Source organism: Anastrepha obliqua, chromosome 3, assembly GCF_027943255.1.
Source record: "Anastrepha obliqua isolate idAnaObli1 chromosome 3, idAnaObli1_1.0, whole genome shotgun sequence".
Classification (NCBI taxonomy): Eukaryota; Metazoa; Arthropoda; class Insecta; order Diptera; family Tephritidae; genus Anastrepha; species Anastrepha obliqua.
In genome coordinates this window covers 100,742,137-100,758,137 of record NC_072894.1, presented here as the reverse complement: position 1 = coordinate 100,758,137, position 16,001 = coordinate 100,742,137, and the positions used below count along the sequence as shown (strand labels likewise).

Sequence of the window (16,001 nt, the reverse complement as noted above, 5' to 3'; positions counted from 1 at the left end):
CCATTTAAGTGTAGTGACTTGAAGTCAATGCAATATTGGTAAATCCAATTGTTTTGTATCGGGTGTTTTTTTAGCTGTATGAAAACTATAGATATCGATAAATATGGTTTGACAGCTGAGAATAGCAAATTGTGTGAACATGTCTGTTCAGTAAGGTTTGCCAACCATCCTGATTCGTTTAAGGAGACCCGGTGGTCTAGAAATTTCAAAAAATCGATTTTTTGATTTTTCGAAATTTCGAAAGTGCGGAAATTCCCTATATTTTAGCGTCTACAGCCCATTAACTAGGTGGAGAGCGGTCCGCACGCTCCTGTACCTCTAACTTTAAAAGCATTTATCTCGAAATTACTTTTTTTTTATTAAAAAACTGAAAAAAAAACGATTTTTAGAGTGTCAAATTCAAAACCGCGCATTTTGTCAATTTTTTTTTTTTTGTTTTTGTTTTATTTTTTATTCTAGTATGGGACATAGTTACAGTTATAATGATTAATAATTTTTTAAGTTTTTGTGTTTCAGATAAATAGAAGAGCCAAAATGGACAACACCGTTCAGATCAAATTTTTCGGCGCCATTTTGTAAATTATTAAAATAAAAAAAAATCATTTTTGTATGTAAAAGAAGTTAAATAAAAAGTTTAAAAAATTTAAATATCATTTTTCATTTTTTTTTATTGTAAAACAAAATTCCTGAAAATACCCTAAATGTTCCAGCTCTAGACCACCGGGACCCCTTAAGACCAGAATAACGCTTCTAAAATGTGAACATTTATTTTGAAAAAAAAAAAAAAAAATGAAATCTGTTTGTGCAGTTCATAGAGCACTGTCCGCAGCTTCTTTCGAAATAAGGAAGAAGCTGCCGTTACGGTGAATGGCGAGCGCTATCGAGTTCTGCTGGCTGCATTTTTCCAAAAATTAATCAGCTAAACATCGATGACATTCGGTTCAAAGACACTTGTCATACAACGCGTTTAACCCTTTTGCATCACCGCATCACCGATGACTCAAATTTCTTTGCGTCGGCAAGACTTTTACTGTGAATGTAAAATTTTAAAAAATTTCTGTAATGAAAAATTATGTTTAGGATTAAAAAAATTAATTATTTTCTTCAAATTTTAACAAAAAAAAATTATTTATTGCGGATTATTCCTTTCTTGGTGATAAGAAAGAGTTTTTGTTCGCGGATTATGAAAAAGGGTTAGTCGATTTATTGCCATATTCAGCCGACCATTGACGCCATGCGGAAAGTAGTCAAAAATTGGACTATAGTCGGAAATTTTGGAATTAAAATTGGAAAAAGTAGTCAAAAATTGAACTGATAGATTGGACCGTGTAATTGGTAGCGACGACAGACAAATGCCGAATACCACATTAAAAAAAAAAAAAAAATCGAATAAAAAATATATATAATATAATAGTAAAAAAAATAATAATAAAAACATATAATAATAAAAAATATAAAATAAAAAAAAATTAATAATAAAACAAAAATTAATAAAAAAAATATAAAATAAAAAAAATGTAATAATAAGAAAAATAATAATAATAAAAAAATATAAAATTAAAAAAATGTAATAAAACAAAAATTAAAAAAAAATATATAAAATAAAAAAATGTTATAAAAAAAATATAATAATAAAAAAATATAATAACAAAAAAAAATAATAATAATAAAAAAATATATATCTCTTTTGTATTATAATTTAAAGTTTTTCAAGCTCTTAAAAAAACACCCTATTCAAGTAAGTATTAATTCTGATAAGTACATTATTGAGCTACATTAAACGCTTCCTCATATTTTCTAGAGGTGATGATGACTGTAAATATAATGAAATGTGTGGAAAATACAAATTTGACTGAAGTTGATAAGGTCATACTTTTGGCTGTGTTCCCCCAAAACTTCTGTCAGCGATTTACTTCAAAAATATGCCAAGAACGGATCTTTATGCTGGTTCCTGACGACCGCAAAAGACCATCCTTAAGGACATTAAACGGGTAGCGTTCAGGATCGGTTTAAGTGAATTTAAATAATGAAATGAACTCGGAATCAGTATGCGAACTCATCCTAGAAGCCGGACTAGCAGTCCATCGACCAGCCAAAAAGCCACTTTCGTCAGTTAAAATGCAGCAACAATATTCTTATTGGGCTAAACACCAGGTAACATGGACCAAAGAGGATTGGAGAAAAGTAATATTTTTGGACGAATACAAAGTTAACCATTGGCGTCGCTGCTTGAAGCAATATTGTTTCAGACTCTCCAAATTTCTGTGAGGTCACCGACAGGCCATGCTCTCCAATTCTGACTACAAACTGTAGTCCAATGGATTCAGATCTGGACTTTTAGACGGACAATCTTCTGCAGCTATGAACCCAGGAGAATTGTTTTTTAGCCACTGTTGTGTGCTTTTTGCCTTATGCCCTCCATTGAAGAGAGTACTGCTCAACTGCTTCACCACGCCTTCTAAGACTTCCTCCTAGTACACTTTGACCCGGGCCTTAATCCCTTTTTCGCAGAAATGAAGAGATGTAACGCCTTTACAATACACTCAATCCGCACGCAACCATTATGGAGGCTGGATGTTGGCCATGCTAAGCCCTTGGAACAGCATTTTTGTATTTAGTTTATTACGTCGTTTAGCATATTAAAAACTTCTTCGACAGCAAAAATTTTGTCATCTGTGAAGAGCATATTTTCATGGCCCTTGACCGCGTGTCACCGAAGAAGCTGCTTGCATCTGTCGAGCCTAATTTTTCTCAAGTGCGTTGTCAAAAGATAACCAGTTGAGCGACGGAAGGCTTTTGTGTGGAGAGCATCTCTACTTAGTCTTGACATGGATTTGGTCGAAACATTCATTTCCCTGGACATGATTTTCTGCTTTCTAAGTGGATTTCTGCGAATTCTTTCACGAACGGTTTTTATGGCTGCACTGGTTTGAATCACGCGAGGACGACCACTTCTTTGAGGTCTGCTATTTTTTCGTCCTGTTCGAGGATCCACTTCAAAAGGTTATATCCATAAAACGATAGAAAATTCAATTTTAGGAAGTTACCTGGAAGCTCAAGTCATTAGCTGTAATAGAAATATGTTAAATTTACCTCCTAAGTCGAAAAAGTCTGGCTGGGTTAATTTTCAAATGTGAGTAAAACGACGGAATGACGGAAAGTTCTTGTTATGAATGCGCGACAAACTAATTTTATCTATGCATTTCCCATTCATTCCATTCTTCTATTCTCTTTCCCTTGACCGTTCTAATTTAAGAAATGTTGTTGTTGCTCGAATGCTATCAACTTGAATGGATTCGTCTTGGTTGTCTCTTTCCTTTCCCTTTGCCATTCACCACGCTAAATATTCAATATTTGGATATGCATTGATGCTTAGTCGAAGACCCGCTTAAATAATAGCACTTTTATCTGGTGGCATAGCCGTCGAGCTAATAAGGTGTTATTCGGATATGTTTTTTTATATCCCTTGTGTTTTGTTTTTTGTTTTTGTTTTTTTTATATACCCTTATAATCCCCATTTACATATTGTCAGCTGAAGCAGAATTTCGATAACATTTTTTCTGGATTTCCATATATTCGGCGAGCATGAAATGCTGCATGACGAATTTGCAAACCTATTTTAACAGTTGCATAGAATTACTAATTTTAATAGCTGCTGAAACAAACAACTGGAAAAATGATCACTGCTAACTGATCACCTTTTATATACATACATACATACATATGTACACAATATATGTATGTACCTGCCATGTTTAGCACAGTAGGAGGGGCTCTTCACTCAAATAGCGCGTGTCAAAAATTTTATAAATAACGATTCCTAAGGCAACTTGGAAACCAGAATTCGTTATGTGTTGAACGAAAATTGTTTAATTTTCAAAACAGACACAAAATTAATTGCAAAAACTAAATAAAAAAATGGGCTACTCAGCAATAGCAGCACTTTACCTTATTCGAGTGCGAAAAAAATATCCCGAACTCGATGATGAAATTAAAGAAATCCTAGCCGAGCACACATCATGCGAAACAAGTATAAGCCTCAGACAATTTGTGGGTATGTATAGTTTTTGCGACCACTCCGAATACAATTTTTGCAGTAAATGTGTATTGTGTCATGTGTCCTTATTGCAGACAAGTATAAAAGCCGAACAGGCAAAACTTTTCCACTACATATGTGCGCCATAAGAGCAACAGAATTCCTCGTGAGCGTACCATTTACTGTGGCATATCGCAAATCTGGAATGCCGTACTTTTTTAGATTGCCAAACAAGGACGTTAGTGGTGGGGCACAGCCTAATTGTAGCGATATTTGAAAGTTTTCAATACGCACACATCCATACATAGAAATATATAAGTAAATGTATACCTGGTCTTATATCTTACAGCCGAAGCAACAACATTAGAGGAGAAGATAAACAATATGTAGGAGATCACTACAGACCCACCCACGCCCACTCATATTTATTTATATTTGTATACACACATATATATATTAGGTATATTTCGTTCATCTGTAATAAAAGGACGAGAGTAAAAAAAAAACAATGTTTTATTGCCATATTTAAACCATTTGTACAGATATTTCAACAATAGATTTAATTTTTTTTAAGCGCGTTGTCAAAAGAATTCGAAGAAATCCCCTTAGCAAGCAGAAAATCAAGTCCATGGAAAAGAGTGTATCCATATTAATATTAATAATAAGTAGAGATGATCTGAAAAGAAGTGGTCGTCCTCGCGTGATTAGAGCCAGTGCAGCCATAAAAACCGTTTGAGAAAGAATTCGCAATTCCTTAGAAAGCAGAAAATCATGTCGAAGACTAATTACAGATGATCCGCCCATGAAAACCTTCCGTCGCTCAACTGGTCATTTTAAGACAGCGCGCTTAAAAAAAATTAGACTCAACAGCTGCAAGCAGCTTCTTCGGTGGCACGCGGTCAACTGGCATGAAAATATTCTTTTCACAGATGAGAAAATTTTCACTCTTAGAAGAAGTTTTTAATAAGCAAAACGACAAAATCTTTTCTAAAACTTCTAAGGACGCAAAAACTGTTTATCCTGAGAACGTTAAATCTGCATTCTGCAGCTCCGTTCAGCGGGACTTCAAACTTGAAAGGCTTGAGGCACTAGGAGCTCAGCGCCTCGTTTTAATTTTCGGGAGAAACCATGAAGATTTCAGCAATTTCCTTGTTCTTCGTTTAGGGAATGTTGGCGACTTAAATGCCAGTGTGTATACGAGATTTTTGGCAATGCAACCAGAAAATTCTGCTTCAACGACGGAGCCTCGGCTAACGTAGTGAGATTGAACAACCTCGCAGAGTTTGGAACACGGTGGTCTAGTACCAGGTGCTCGTAAAGGGTGATCAATCATGAGGTGCTTTTTTCAATAGTTAAAAAAAAACAAAAATGTAAATTATGTTCAAAACCTTTATTTATCATTTGAAAGGACATTCTTTGACATTTACTTTTTGAATATGACTTCATTCAAATGTTGGCCGCAACTACGCTTAAAGTGGTCCATTCTGAAGGTCCAATTTTCAATCACTCGTTCGAGCATTTCGACTGGTATGTCGTGAATAACACGCGTAATGTTGGCTTCCAGAGCTTCAATCGTAGCTGGTTTATCAGCATAGACCTTGGACTTCACGAATCCCCAAAGAAAAAAGGTGTGATATCACAAGATCTTGGTGGCCAACTCACAGGTCCTAAATGTGAAATCAGCTGCTCTCCGAAATGACTTCTCAATAAAGTCATTGTTTTACGAGCTGTATGGCAAGTGGCTCCGTCTTGTTGAAACCAAATGTCGTAGAGATCAATAGATTCAATTTCAGGTAGTAAAAAGTTCGATATCATGGTACAGTAGCGAGCACCATTCACAGTTACGTTGCGGCCATCATCATTTTTGAAAAAATATGGACCGATGATTCCACCAGCCCATAAACCACACCAGACCGTTGTTTTCTCTGGGTGTAAAGGTAGCTCTTGAACCTGTTCTGGTGGCTCTTCATCCCAAATACGGCAATTTTGCTTATTCACGTAACCATTGAGCCAGAAATGCGCCTCATCGCTGAACAAAATTTTGCTCGAAAACAGCGGATCTTCTTCAATCTTTTCAAGAGCCCAATCAGCAAAACGGTGACGTGCAGGAAGGTCATTTGGCTTTAGTTCTTGTACGAGCTGTATTTTGTATGCTTTTAAATGAAGATCCTTCCGTAAAATTGACCAAGTTGTTCCATACAACAGTCCAAGTTGCTGAGAACGGTGCCGAATCGATTCATCGCGGTTTTCACGTACACTCTCTGCTACTGCCGCTATATTCTCAATGCTTCTTGCTGGACGTGGTCTATTCGGTCGAGAATTATCCACCAATGAATATTCGGATTCAAATTTGTTGATGGTATGTCGAATAGTGTTTAAGGCAGGCCGATTATGTTGAACATAATGCGGTCTAAGCGCACGAAAAACATTTGTCACAGAACGCTGATTTTCATAATACAGTTGAACAATTTGTAGACGTTGTTGCGGTGTGAGTCTTTCCATGATGAAATGCCAAACGCTGTTCAACAAATCCACGATGACAGTTTACCACAACTCGCGCGCGATCTGTAAAAAAAACGCAAATGAAAAAAACTCCTCTTAATTGATCACCCGTTACTTAAAAAACGAAGAACCAAATCGCTCACTTAGTCATAGACGGACGGTCCGCTTTCAGTGTTTTAGACGGGTACGTAAGATTCGAGGATCGCATAAGGTCTTACGTATTGCCGCAGCAAAAAGTTTCGCAAATGCCTCTCCCGCTATTTTCGAACAGCCGCACAACAAACCCTTGGATTTTAGCGATCACAAAAATGAGATGTACGTTACGAATATGTACGTTAAGAAATATAGCGCTGCTTACGGGGTCAAAGATCAGAATTAATGCGGGCTATATTTGAATAATATCGTGAGCTGAAGAGCAAAGAAATAAGCTTTTTCTGAGAAAAGGAAAGAGTGAAGAAAGATGAGAGTGCAAAGAGCTGGAGCTGCTAGTGGGTAAGAAGAACACCCGATAATTCTACTAGGGGGTTCTGTGGCCTATGCTAGGCTTCAAGACTAGGATTTCTGACAGAGTAAGAACGATGACTTTCAGAGCATATTCAAATCACGATTGAACAGAGTAACATCGACGATTTTCAGAGCATATTCAAATCATGGTGGAACTGTTTTTTACCGTTATGAATAGTTTTAGTAGTGAAACCCCCACGCGTGAATCACGAAATATAAATAGAAGGAAGAGAGTGCCTGAGGATAACAAAGTATTTTAAGCTAAGCCAGCTGGAAAGTACAAGATTGCGTCAACTCTCGCGGAATCGGATTGCGATAAAGTTCGGTTTGTGCGCGACTACTATTCGGTTCCCTCCAGTTTAATGCTCGTTGTGGATAAGTTACTAAATTGCCAAAATAAGCTACCAAATTACCATTATAGAAGAAGTTTTTCCTAATAGAGATCGGACTTAAACTTATTTCAGCCATAAAAAAGCTTATCACAAAACTCATCGATGTCAAGAATATTGTGCGCAAGACTAAAGTTCTCTATTGATGAATTGATCGTAGATTATTGGGGTTTTGTAAATGCACCACCGGCCAGCTCATTCACCCGTTTGCAAATGGAATGGAGTATTGCAGAATTTGGCGCGATAAATAGAAAAAACACAAATTTTTTGCATCTCATTTTACTATTCAGTTATTTTTTTAAGCTATTGAATTTCAACCGAGTTTACCATTAACAATTAGAAGAAACTACACTGCCAGATGTTGATATGGACTTTTTTATTCTACACAAAACATATTTGTACATACATAGAATTATTAATAAAAAATAAATAAAAAAATAAAAATAAACAATTAGTTTACGCTTATTACTTATTGGGAGGTGGAGCTTTCTAATACAAAATGAAATTTCAGCTATTACAATTATTAAGATGAAAGGTGTCTCCCCCTGTTTGTATGAACAGAGGTAAGTATGTAATGCATTCGTATCTATAATATCAATATATACCTATATATATCAATATACCTTTTGAAATGTTGATTAGAGATTATCAACTAAAAATATAATATAATATTATGCACAGAAATTTGTTTCTTCTTTGTACTTATACATTAGGGTGGGCATAATTTAAATAGGCTGTCAAAAAAACTACTTTCATAGTTAATACTACAAAATGCGATGAAGATGACATTAAACACGATTACCTCTTGACAAAACCATTTTAAATAAAATTTCTAAAATTTCTTTGCATCGAAATTAAAGCGTACAAGAAGACACATGACAAAACCAAATGCGTTCCCACGACAGTCGGTTCTACGTTACCGAAACGACCCGGATTTATATCCGACCAAGGACTATCACTCCAGCAGCATTAAAATAGCCCCCTCGAACCAAAAAGGTAGACCAGAAAATGTCGATTAGATAAGATTTAAATACCTCACTTTGTATACTCTGGCGTTTTGAGGATGTAAGATCCCGCCAAACACCTCCTAAATTTCAAAAAAAAAAAAGAAGATCAAAGCAAATATCAAGTATTTCAAGGTAACGGGGAAAAATTAAAATTCAATAGATACATACGGCTACGGTTATGGTTATGGCGTTATGGTGCGGCAGCTAAAAACGTTTACAGTAATGCCCACATGTTTGATCAGAATAGCTGATTGCTATGGTTACGGTTATGGCTACGGTACGGCACCACTAATTGCAGCTTAAGGAAATAAGTTGGCCGTACACGGGCCAGTCTCGGAACGTGGTTTACGAATCTATGTTATGCATCCTCAAAAATTACATTTACCGAAAGCAATGCACTTGTCCTGAAATATTTGCTCTTCTTTTCTTCGAGCAACCTGATTTTTTGTGTGAGAATACATTGATGAGCTTAAAAGGATGAATTCCACTGAGTGTTTTATTTTCCTTCAATCTTCCTTCCTACCTGCGAAACTTTAACAGCTTTCTATTCCCCTTAAAATGTTGCTATTGATCTTAGATGTTCAGGTATGTTGACGTATATACATAAATAAGCAACCGAGGAACAAACACACCTTCGTTCAGTCACTGAGTCTCAGTAGAAATTTGTCAATATTTTTTCTATCAATTCATTGCTATCTGCACTTTTAGCCTCATCAACAACCTACAAAGCTTCAAAATATAGTAAATAGACACGTTGCCTGTATTTTTGCATATTTGTGTGTGTATAAGTAAGCACTTACAAACAAACAAAGAAAGCAATGTATAAATAAATTTATTCAAAACAAATGTTTATTATTAAGCTTTTAGTACATCTTTATTAATTACCCCCGGATAGGTTGTATACTTTTGTGACTTTCCAGTCAAGGCAATGAATTGCTCAGCCACTTCAACAGCTACACGCACCTGTGCTTCGGCAGTGCTGGCACCCAAATGTGGCGTGGCCACTACTTTCGGATGTGCTATCAACGCTTTGGTCACCTCCGACTTTGGCGGCTCTTCGGGGTACACGTCAAAGGCGGCGCCAGCACAAATGCCACTTTCCAACGCATCGATAACAGCTTGTTCGTCAATAATGCCACCACGAGCCACATTCACCACCTTAACACCGCGCTTACACTTCGCCAAAGTTTGAGTTGAAATTAAATTCCTAGTTTGTGGTATGAGCGGTGTATGAACGGTAATATAATCGGCTAGTGGCCAAATACTATCCAAATCCATTTTTTCAATGCCGGCCGCACGTGCTTCCTCTTCTGTTGTGATAGGATCGTAACCGATCGTACGCATACCCCATGTCTTCATACGTATGGCCACTTCTCGTCCAATACGTCCCAAACCGATAATTGCAAGCGTCTTGCCATACAATTCAAATCCACTGTACAACTTACGATCCCAACGTCCCTCCTTCAAACTTTGCGCTGCTGGCACAATTGGTCGTGCCAAAGTTCCAATTAAGAGACAAGTCAATTCACATGCTGAAATTGAATTTCCGCCTGGTGTATTCAATACAACAACACCATGTTGTGTAGCGGCAGTCACATCAATATTGTCGACGCCAGCGCCAGCTCGTCCCACAACCTTTAGTTGGCCGCCCTCTGCGCCCGCTTTGATAACCTCCGCAGTTATCTTTGTGTCTGAGCGTACGATAACAGCATTGTAATCTTTAACCACACGACATAATTCGTTGACGGGCAGTTTTAATTTTGTATCCACATTAATGCCATTGCTTTGTAATAGTTCGACGCAAGCTTTGTCAACCGCATCACAAATCAATACATTTTTGATAGCAATAGACATTCTGAACGAACTGAAATAACCTCTGCAACTGTTTTGTAAAAAAACGATTGATAAGATTGTTTTTGCAAATGATTCGTACGAAATTCGTATGGGAGCTTCCGTTTCACTCTGAGCGCGGCTTATAACTGAAAGCCTATGTTAAGTTACATTGCGCTTATAAGGCGATGTAAAAAAAAATAAAAAAACGATCTTAGAGAGTATAAAATATATTCGAGTTACAGGCGATCTACACAAGATATTGCTTGTGGCATAACAGCGCTGTTAAGAGAGATATAATTCATTTATTCATACAAAATTTAGTCTTTGAAAATACAGGTGTCTTACAGCTATAGGCAAATAAAAACTAAACAAAAATTACAAATTACAAAAACTTAGGAAAATAAAAGTGGTTGGCGTGGTTGATGCCCTATATCCCACGAGTGATTAAGGACCTGAAAAAGTAGGCTCAAAAAAATTCAAAGATCGCAAAGCAAATTTAAGAAGACTTTCTGAACCCGTTTGATACGATTAATGGAATTACTGTTATATGGGCTTCAAACGAACGTAACAAAGAGGTGTAACAGTTTAAAGGCATACGGATCAGAGCACTGTGCACCGTTCCGATTAACAAAGCCTAATGTTGAATAAGATTTCCACAAAATTTGGTCAATAGGAATTTGAAATGTGAAATTCGATGAAGAAATAATGACAAGATCTTGAAATGAAACTACATCAACAGTTTCTAAAAATATATTTTATATACTGTACCGAGTCAACAAAACATTATGAATTTTTGCAAAAGTGATTTTGAAGCATTTCTTAAAATTATAAGAAAGTTGATTCTTGGTACACCAGAGATGAAAATTATCAATATCAAAAACCCAATAGAGTTTTTGTATGTCATTCGGATTTTTTATGAAAGAAAACATTTTAAATCATCTGCCTAGAGCACAAAAATTAGCGGAAAAACAACCTCCTACATCGTTAATCAACCCAACATAGGTATAGTAAAGGGCCTAAAATACTTCCCTGAGGAGCCGCGGAAGAACCAAAAAAAGATTTAGAAGGTGTGCCATCCATTGAAGGAAACCCGAATGAAATCGAAAGCAAGCTAATTTACTACTTAAAACAGTGTATGTAAATGCTTCGTGGAGTCAGCAGGCGATATGCAATAAAAAGAAAGTATAGGGCACGAATGGAATCGCAAGAGATAGATAGAGCGAATATCGTTAATGCTCTACAACATAAACAGGAAATTTATGTATTCACCTGTTAACTGAGCACACAAATGCACACTCACACAATCATCCACACAAGTGTAGGCTGGTCGTCGCTAAAGCGCGGCATACACGAGGAACATTGTTTCAAGCTTAAAGCTGCAATTAGTGGTGCCGCAGCCGTAACACCATAGCCGCAACATTAGAGCATTTGACGATCAGTCATGCCGTAACTATAAACAGTTGATATTGGAACAGAACTTATGACAATATTTGCATTTTGTCATAAGAACACTGATAATTTTGCACTATGTCAATTAATTTTTCGTCTTTCATTTTTTTATCGTAAAGTAAAGAGCTTGAAACCACTAGAGGGCGCATCCCCCTGTGGCGGATAGGGGGATGCCTTCCAGAAATTGGTGCTAGGGGTGAAATAAAATAGCCCCCGTGGACTAAAAAGAAAATGTCGATTAGATAAGATTTTAGTACCCAACTTTGTATACTCTGGCGTTTTGTGGATGTAAAATCCCACCTAACACTAAATCTAAATTTCAAGAAAAAAGCAGAAGATCAAAACAAATGAGAAAAACAAAAATTCAATAGGAACATATGGGTACACTGATGGCTATGGCGCTATGATGCGGCACGATACGTTCACAGTGATGTTTGATGAGTGAAGTTAATACATTTTTTTCATTATGAGGCATGTTGAAAACCTTTGTATGGACATGTTAGAAACAATTGCCGTAACATCAGTTATTTTGTGGATGCAGAAGAGTACATATGGCATCAATCGTACGAACACAATATTGGATGTAGAGTCCCTCGTCAATTATAATTAATGAGTGTTTGGAGGAGGAATATATTGATCCAAAAAGAAACAGAATATTGTCCTAAGATTTTTACTTGGAAATAAATGAATTTCCGCATATTCATTTAAATTAAAGTCAATCAAAACATCGACAAAGCTACATGAATTGAACTTCGAATTGCTCCCACATGCCAGATTTGGCTCCCAGCTGTACGCAGATCTAAAAAAAAATGCTCGCCGGTAAGATATTTCGCTCGAATGAAGAGGTTATCGCTGAAGCTGAGGTCTATTTTGAGGCAAAAGATAAATCGTTCTACAAAAGTGGTATTGAAATGTTAGAGCGGCGCTGGAATGATTGCGCGTTCTTGATGGAAATTACGTTGATGAATAAAGCTAATTTTGAACAAAAAGAAAGCTTTTTCTTTGTTAGTCTCGGGACTTTTCAGCCCATGTGTTAGTTCGCGTTTTCTTTCAAAATGATGCGTGAAACAATGTTCCTCGTGTATGCAATGCTTAAATCACGAAATTACGGGCAACCCAAATCTAAATTTTATTTTATTTGACGTTTACACGGAACTTTACATTTTACATTTTTTGACTTATGCGCTCAAAATTCTCCCATTGTAACTCTTAACTGCCTATACATTTTTTTTTGACTGCTAATACATATCTTCAACTGCCTTCAGTGTTTCAGTCATGTTCAAAGCATATACAGACCACTCGCTCAGCTGATGCACGGCCACACAATGGCTCTCAAATTCACCAGACGCGAATCCGATGGATTATTCTCTTTGGGCCATTTTGGAGAGCAAGGTCCGAACTAAAAGATTCAACAGTTTCGAAGCGCTGAAAAAAGCCATTGCCAGCGAGTGGACAAAAATACATGCAAGTCACATTTGGGCAGCTGGCGATTCGTTTCTGGACCGTCTCGAGCAAAAGTAAATTGATTCTTAATTTTGTATTATTTCATACATGTTTTACTTTAAATTGAATATAAGTAATTTTCCAAACTAAATTTAGGGATTTTTTATTTGGTTACACATCGAGTGCCGGACATTGTACTTCAAAAATTAATGCTAGCAAAAGGAATTCGTAGAAGGTCGAATGAGAAAATTTCAACGAACATCTAACCAAGTTAATATGGCAACAACAAAAATGCGGGACACTTTGACATTCCAACAGCAAATCGCATTCGTGTGGATTCACCTTGATTGCTAGCCTATGTTCACTCATATTTTACACAGTCGCGTATAGGCGAGCAAAGAAAAATAAAGTTGCCTGCAACAACAATTTTTGAAAAGTTGGTTTTTGAGTTACAAAATTACTATAGATGCTCTTTGGGGTTGAGCAGGTAGTTTACCTCTTAGTTTTTACAGCGAATAACACTCCTAAAAATATATGTCTTACCGAATTGTTGTTGTAGCAACACAAACATTCCCTATACATTCATATATGGGGAATCATGGTGAAAAGATTTTTAAGGCTGTATAACTTTGCAGACCGTTATTTGGCTCTGAGCGAATTTGACAGATGTGCTGACGTCACTTGGGATGTTTTTCACAAAATTTGGCTTGTGGTACTGATACAAAACAACACATCCAATGCTCATATTATCGGTTTGTTTACCGAAACGGTGAATACAAATGTGCAAAGCAAAATTTATATTTGAATTGATTTTCAAATATAGCTAAATTTAATTTAATACACACAATCGTCTATCGTATATCAGTACCACAAGCTAAATTTGGTGAAACACATCCCAAGTGACGTGAATCCAAAGTTCCCTTAAAAATTTTTTTAACCATACCTATCACGCAAGCCTTTAACTCTATCGTCCTTGCGGGAAAGGCTCATGATTATAGATTTACAAGGTTTGGCCAATAACTATCGTGAAAAAGAAAATTGTGAGGGGAGCTTCAGCTGCCACGGATTCGGTAAGCGAATTATGCACGATCATTTTACATGTTTTCACACACTCGTCCAATCAGCCGTCAATTACACGGCAATGTCACTAATAAAATCTTAGTTTTTTCGTAAAAAAAAAATCGCTTCGCGACCCCAGTTACTTCAGCCTATCAGCTGGTTCTGTCAAATTCGTTGAGAGCGGGATAACGGTCAGTTATTGGCCACACCTTTTCAATTCATTTCACCATGGGGAAGGCTGCTGGAGTGACAGGATATAAATGCGGGTCGTTCTGGTAACGTAGAATCGTCTACCGTGAGAAGTGCCACTTTAACGACCGAATACAGGGATCTGATTTGCTGGATGGCATTTTTAAAATGAAATGTTACCTACATAGGAAACGGGACAAAGTCAAAACAGATATGTGCCAGATGTTAAGACACATTTAGTAGAAGGTGTAGACGTGGGATAAGGTGTTAGAGAATTAAAAAAAGAGGTTGTGTGTAAAGTCGGTTTACTGACGATAGTTAAACGTGACAACGTCATAAGAAAATATTGATGGAATGGTTGCAATTTTCAAAACAAAATTTTAATTTTATTTGTTTGATAGATATTTTGTATGGATATAGAGGAGGAGGTAAATGGAATTGCAATGGAATAGGTCAAGTTACATTTACACAAACGTGAGAAATGACGAAACATTTACCAAATTCATGAAAGATATCTTCAATTTCGATTGTGCATCAGACGTTAATAAGTCAACAACACTAAGAGGCACCATCATCGATTTGCCTTTTTCAAGACATTTTACACTCGAAACACTCCCTTTCATTTCCTACTTTTTCTATCATCGTCCTATTCTCAACAGAGAAATGGTTCATTACTATGCACACAGAAGGCATATGCAAATACAAATATGTGAATTTATATACAAATGCGCATATACATGCATATACATACATATATATGCTCACTCAAGTAGGACAGAGCCAGATGTCGAACGTTGCCTAACGCGGGGGCCGATTGTGCTCTTTGTCGTTCGTTCCGCGCTCTCGCTTGCAGTTCAAGCACATTAGCTTACATTTGCTTGCATACGGAATAGATTCGTATATTTGATATGTCCATATGATTTGTATGCATCTTTACATATAGATTTGTTCTTTTTGAAAATTGCGCGAAATTGTATATGTATATGCATGTTTATATACAAATATTAGTATACAACATATCTTATAAGGTATATGGTAAATATTACCATACATTTTTTCCTTCATATATAATAAAAAAATTAATAATAATAACATTAAAACAACAGGTATTATTAACAAACTTGGTTTTATTTTAAATTCTTCAAGTAAATCAAATTAATAATAATCAATAAGAAGGCATATGCAAATACAAATACGTGAATTTATATATGTACATATGCGCATATACATACATATATACGCTCACTTAAGTAGGAGAGAGCAGGATGTCGAACGTTGCCGTTCGTTTGCTTTGTTCGTTCCGCGCTTTCGCTTGCAGTTCATTCAAGGTAACGGCAATGAGCAATGTAACGACAAATGAGCAAGGCAACGACACATTTTTTCGTGCATGCAGCCGGCTAAATCGAATTATAAGACGTTATCACGTCAAAAAAAAAAAAGAAATATGAAAATACACAATAAAAGAGACTTGTTCGCCTATGAGGAAATTTTGCTCATAACTGATGAGTATCTGAGTACATACCTACCTAAATACATAGTATGATATGATTCCATGGAAGATTTATAATTTATGGTGAAATATCTGGCGCT

General features: G+C 36.4%; 2 protein-coding genes across 2 annotated transcripts; one reads left to right on the top strand and one right to left on the bottom strand.

Annotated features, from left to right (window-relative positions):
* The first annotated feature begins 3,796 nt into the window (after positions 1–3,796).
* LOC129241725 (uncharacterized) lies at positions 3,797–4,512 on the top strand. Its single transcript, XM_054878207.1, has 2 exons — positions 3,797–4,054; positions 4,132–4,512. The coding sequence occupies exons 1-2, from the start codon at positions 3,919–3,921 to the stop codon at positions 4,311–4,313; spliced, it is 318 nt and encodes a 105-aa protein (XP_054734182.1). The 5' UTR covers positions 3,797–3,918; the 3' UTR covers positions 4,314–4,512.
* Positions 4,513–9,265: 4,753 nt separating this feature from the next.
* LOC129242378 (D-3-phosphoglycerate dehydrogenase) lies at positions 9,266–10,407 on the bottom strand. Its single transcript, XM_054878986.1, has one exon. It carries the CDS (start codon positions 10,290–10,292, stop codon positions 9,294–9,296), a length of 999 nt encoding a protein of 332 aa, XP_054734961.1. The 5' UTR covers positions 10,293–10,407; the 3' UTR covers positions 9,266–9,293.
* Between the last annotated feature and the right edge of the window lie 5,594 nt (positions 10,408–16,001).

What these genes read in the sequence shown, in the direction of transcription:
- LOC129241725 (XM_054878207.1), top strand. Translation starts at nt 3,919, where the DNA reads ATGGGCTACTCAGCAATAGCAGCACTTTACCTTATTCGAGTGCGAAAA. An exon ending in AAGCCTCAGACAATTTGTGG is followed by an intron (nt 4,055 to 4,131) that starts GTATGTATAGTT and finishes TCCTTATTGCAG; the next exon opens with ACAAGTATAAAAGCCGAACA.
- LOC129242378 (XM_054878986.1), bottom strand. Translation starts at nt 10,292, where the DNA reads ATGTCTATTGCTATCAAAAATGTATTGATTTGTGATGCGGTTGACAAA.